The sequence below is a fragment of the Protobothrops mucrosquamatus genome, unplaced genomic scaffold (assembly GCF_001527695.2).
Source record: "Protobothrops mucrosquamatus isolate PMUCROS unplaced genomic scaffold, P.Mucros_1.0 scaffold379, whole genome shotgun sequence".
NCBI lineage: Eukaryota > Metazoa > Chordata > Lepidosauria > Squamata > Viperidae > Protobothrops > Protobothrops mucrosquamatus.
In genome coordinates, this window is record NW_015386711.1 from 557,805 (window position 1) to 563,075 (window position 5,271).

At 40.1% G+C, this 5,271-nt stretch overlaps 1 protein-coding gene across 1 annotated transcript in view; it reads left to right on the top strand.

The window, feature by feature from the left end:
* Positions 1-3,829, top strand: part of MEX3C (mex-3 RNA binding family member C) — a 37,215-nt gene extending 33,386 nt beyond the window's left edge. The window contains exon 2 of the mRNA XM_029284113.1: positions 1,540-3,829. Within this exon, the coding sequence (XP_029139946.1) occupies positions 1,540-2,768 (1,229 nt within the window). The 3' untranslated portion in view covers positions 2,769-3,829. The remainder of the gene's footprint in view (positions 1-1,539) is intronic.
* The last annotated feature ends 1,442 nt before the right edge of the window (positions 3,830-5,271 follow it).

Consider the following 5,271-nt stretch of genomic DNA (forward strand, 5'->3'; position numbering starts at 1 on the left):
TTGCTACATTCTAATCAAAACCTTAGAAAAAGTATCCAATGAATAATTTTAGCAAATCGGTCATGATGTTCCTTAGAGTCAGTATGTGAAATTTTGTTGCGGCCACTGATCAAATGGTCATTTGTTTCATCCTTTTTACTACAAAAGCAACATTTGCTGTTTTTGATTCATGTTAAGTCTTTACCTTAATGCAGTTAATCAGCAAAGCTTATTCTTGAGCCACTAAAATAAAGCCTTCAGTTTCGTTCTTTAACACTTCTTAACCATCTCCGTGTAGAGTTTTTTTTTTATCAGTTTTTCCTTCTATATCATTCAGGTATTGACCATGCATTTGTTTGTTCTTCCAGTTAACACATCGGGTTTCATGTTTCATTCTGCCTTACCTTTTTATTTTTAAGAGCTTTCCTTGATTGACTTCTTTCAGAAAGAGTTCCTAGTTTTTCTAAATGTAGTACCACACTTGGCCAATAAAGAATGCTATAATTGTTTAATTAATTTAGTCATTAATTTTAATATAATCAAATTATTATTAATATGCAGTGATTAAAAGTAATGCTTCATGGAGAGAAGGATATTATAAAGATAGAAGAAATTCAGGAAGTAACAGTAAAATGGCTTCTATATAGTCATTTGCTTGTAAAGAATTATTTTTAAGTAGCCCACCCGATAGGTTTTTCAAAAGCTGGATCTCTGTTTTATTTGTATAAACCACAAGTGAGTGAGTAAGATACCTTCAGCTAATTAATTTGCAAACCTTGTGTGATATTTATTCCCAGAAGCATCAATTTTTGCACAGAATGCGGTGCTAGTCTCTGTGAAGTTACTTGACTTGACAAGGAAAGGATTTCTGTTGGATTTAGCTTGAACATATTGTGGATCATAGTGGCTGTAAAAGTACAGGCAGTCTTGGAGCCTGCCCATTATGGTTCAAAGTTGTGACAGTGATAAAGTGAGTCACCACATACTGGACTCAATTCTGCAATCTTTTTTTCAGTGGTCATTAAGCAAATGCAATCATAAAGTGAACACTGGTTGTTAAATAATCTCATTGTTCACTATGGGCATTTTTTACTAAAAACTGGAAGTAAATGCCAGTTTTCAGCAAACAAATCATAAATTGTGGTCATGTGACCACAGGATGCTGCAAGCAGCCATAAATGTGGGCTGGTTGCCAAGCACCCAAAATGCAGTCACGTGACCTCAGGGAGGGGCAGCCATTGGTACTTCAGAAGTGGGACATAACTACTTTTTGGGGAGGTCTGTTGCAGAGGTGAGGAACGATGGCCCGTTTATGAGTTGTGGACTTCCAACTCCCAGAACTCCTGAGTCAGTATGGCTGGCTCAGGAATTCTGGCAGTTGAAGTCCACCGGTCATAAGGGCCATCGTTCCCCACTCCTGGTCTATTGTAACATTGAAAGGTTGCTAAACAACCAGTCATAAGTTGAAGACTGCCTGTAACTTAAAGGCTGAGTATTTTTTTAAAAAATAATAATAAATGTATTAAACTGTATATTTTTGTTTCTGTATGCTTGCTTCAGGTTGCAAAATAAAGGCCCTGAGAGCCAAAACAAATACGTACATCAAGACCCCTGTCCGTGGAGAAGAGCCCGTTTTTGTGGTCACTGGACGCAAAGAAGATGTCGCCATGGCCAAAAGGGAAATTCTTTCTGCTGCTGAGCACTTCTCCATGATAAGAGCTTCACGCAACAAAAATGGCCCCGCTCTGGGAGGGCTGCCTTGTAACCCCAACCTGCCAGGCCAGACCACAGTCCAGGTCAGGGTGCCTTACCGTGTCGTCGGGCTGGTGGTTGGCCCCAAAGGCGCTACGATCAAAAGAATTCAGCAGCAAACCCATACCTACATAGTTACTCCCAGTAGAGACAAAGAGCCAGTTTTTGAGGTGACCGGCATGCCTGAAAACGTAGACCGGGCCCGGGAAGAGATAGAAATGCACATTGCCATGCGCACTGGAAACTACATTGAGCTCAACGAAGAAAACGATTTCCATTACAACGGTACAGATGTAAGTTTTGAAGGAGGAAACCTTGGATCTGCCTGGCTTACTTCCAACCCAGTCCCACCTCCCAGTCGCACCCGGATGATTTCCAATTACAGAAATGACAGCTCCAGTTCTCTAGGAAGTGGTTCCACCGACTCCTATTTTGGAAGCAATAGGTTGGCTGACTTCAGCCCGACCAGTCCATTCAGCACTGGCAATTTTTGGTTTGGAGAGACCTTACCTTCCGTGGGGGCAGAGGATCTCACCGTCGACTCTCCTGCCTACGATTCCTTGCCAACACCTTCTCAGACCATCTGGACACCTTTCGAACCCGTCAACCCACTCTCCAGTTTTGGTAGCGAACCTGCTAATAATGTGAAATCTCCACGGAAAGGGAGTCAGCCATCCACACCTCGCTTGTCACCGACGTTTCCCGAGACCTTGGAACATCCCCTAGCCCGGAGAGTGAGAAGCGACCCTCCCAGCACAGTCAACCAGGTTGGCCTTCCCATCTATATCCCTGCCTTTTCCAATGGTACCAACAGCTACTCTTCTTCCAACGGTGGTTCCACATCTAGTTCCCCTCCGGAGTTAAGACGGAAGCACGACTGCGTGATCTGTTTTGAGAACGAAGTAATCGCTGCCCTGGTTCCATGTGGCCACAACCTTTTCTGCATGGAGTGTGCCAACAAGATCTGTGAAAAAGAAGCACCCTCGTGTCCAGTTTGCCAGACAGCTGTTACTCAGGCGATTCAAATTCACTCTTAAATATATAGAGATATTATATATGGACTTTTTAAACTCTTAATGGCTTGGATGTAATGGTACCCCCTAAGTAAACCTATAATGAACTCAGACTGTTAACTGGGCTTTCTTGAGATTAGGATAACAAATTGTTTGAAAAGCATGTACTCTTTTCAAAAAAACAAACAAAGGCTTGTTTAGTTAACCTTATAGGCCTAAGCCAGTCTTTCTCCATTTCGGTTGCAGCTGTGGTACCTCTAGCAAAGTCCTGGAAGGAAGCCGTGATGTTGTTGGGAAGTCTTAGGGGCTTAGATCTGTTTTTGGAGCAGGAGCATACAATGAGCATTCGCAGTCTGTCCAGATCTCGACAAAGTATTTCTAATAATGGCAGTGAAAGCGAAGTCTCGCGTAGCCCCTGAGCTTAGAAACTATTATGGGGTGGGGGGTGGGAAACGGTGCAAAGGATCATGAATGTTTCAAAATTCTTCCAGCGCTGCCTTCTTTACACTGCCAGGTTTTTCAGAGCAGGTTTGGGGATGCTTTTTTTTTTCCCCTCTTTACAACAATAACAGGCTTCATTTAACTAACGTTGCAAATAATTTTACCGTGCATCAGTTGGTTTCCTGCCATTCAAGCGAGTAGCCAAGTGAGAGGTTTTTTATTAATGAGATCATGGCTCGTGGAGGACCGAAGGGGCAAACGGGGATGAATGAAGCCCCTTCTCATCCAGTAATGTAATTTGAGGCAACTTTGAGTGAATCAGGAACGCGTGGGTCTTCCATTGCTGAAGCCTGGAAAAGCCTTCTTGGTTTCAAATCATTGCCAAGGAACATGGGAGGTCCAACCCCAGACACAGAGGGGCCCCCAGTGGTGGCAGTTTGCTTATTTATTGGCAGGGGGCATCTTAGATAATGCGCTCTACATGTGAATTGCTACTACCTTCCATTGAAAGGAAGGCGTCCCTTTGTGCCCTTGGTGTTCATCACACAATACAAGGTGCAATTCATGATGTGAATTGTGATGTTATGACGTGTCTGTATGGATCCCCTTCCCCACCCATTTCTGCTTCTTGCAGACCCAGGGTGGGAGGGCAGGGAAAGATGGAGAGGGGTTTGCATCCCTTAATGTCTAGAATGAGGATGCTGACATTCCATTGGCTTGTGCGATCAAGATGTTCTTAAATTAATTATTTTAGCGAATATCAAGAGTATAAAAAATGTGAATCATTTTTATGTTCCAACCACACTTGCACATTATATAAAACTTGTCTTTTTATTTTTAGTCATATGGGGGGGCGAAAGGGGTAACATCCACAGTTTTTTATCATTCGGTGATAAATGACTGAGACCCAGCAAAATGGTTTATTTCATTTCAAAACTACACTTCCCTCTCTCAAGGAAAAAAAAATGAACTTCTCTATTGATTTCTTTAATATACATTTCAGCCTGTGGATGTTTCTCCTTACAGTACTTCATCCTCAGAATTTTCTCAAATCTGTGCTGGCGTTTTTAAAAGAACACTCAGAAGTTCTGATGGATTCCATTTTTCTTCTTCTCTCTCTTCCTCTTTCTCCTTTAGCAAACTTCTGTCTGTCCTTCCTCTTACTCACTCTCTTTTTTTGAGCAATATCTTCCCAAGATGAAATAATTTTTCTCAGAATAGCAAATTCTATGTGTATTGAACTAGTGAATATACAGAAAACTTTATTTTTTATTTCCACTTGAAAGAGTTACATTTCGTATAAAAAAAAGTTTACAGATAACGGTTTTTATTTTATGATTTTTTTTCAGTATAAAAGTTGCCTTGATGGCATATAATATTATTATTATTACATTATGAGATGCATAACTTTAACGCTAATAGCTTGTAGGATAGTTAAATGTCAGTATTGAATTCTTAATCTTTAGCTGAGTCTTGTAGATATGAACAATCTCATTTACCAAGCATGTATTTTGTATATTGTTGCATTGTACACTGCAGCTAATAAGCCAAGGATTCGACATTAGATGCGTGTACTGTTTCTATAAACCACAGACTTCAGAATGACAAAACTCTCAATATGGTTTAGTATTTGCTAATTTTACTACACTCTTTTTGTTATGTATATGTAGAAAGGTCATAAGGATTATAAATTCAATTTGAGTAAAGTTTAAAAAAAGCATATATTTTATGATAAAGGGCCTTTAACTTATGATGGCCAAAGCACTGATATTATATATTTGCTGTAAAGAGAATTATAAGAGTTTTATTTTTCTGATATTAAAAAGTTACTTAATAAAGACTTGTTTCCATTAACTCGAATGTTTTCTTGATGTTGCACTTTTCATGGCGGGTGGTTGTCAAAGAAACGTTATATGTGAAATAGTATCTAGATCACCGCACCTACTAGGATGTTACAACGCAGGGGATATTTGGATAATTGAGGGATGGGAAATCAGAGAATCTAAATTTAAAGGCAAATAAAATAAAAAAAGAGATGAAACAGAAAACTAGAAGATAAACGTAAGGACTTTTTGCTGGTAAACAG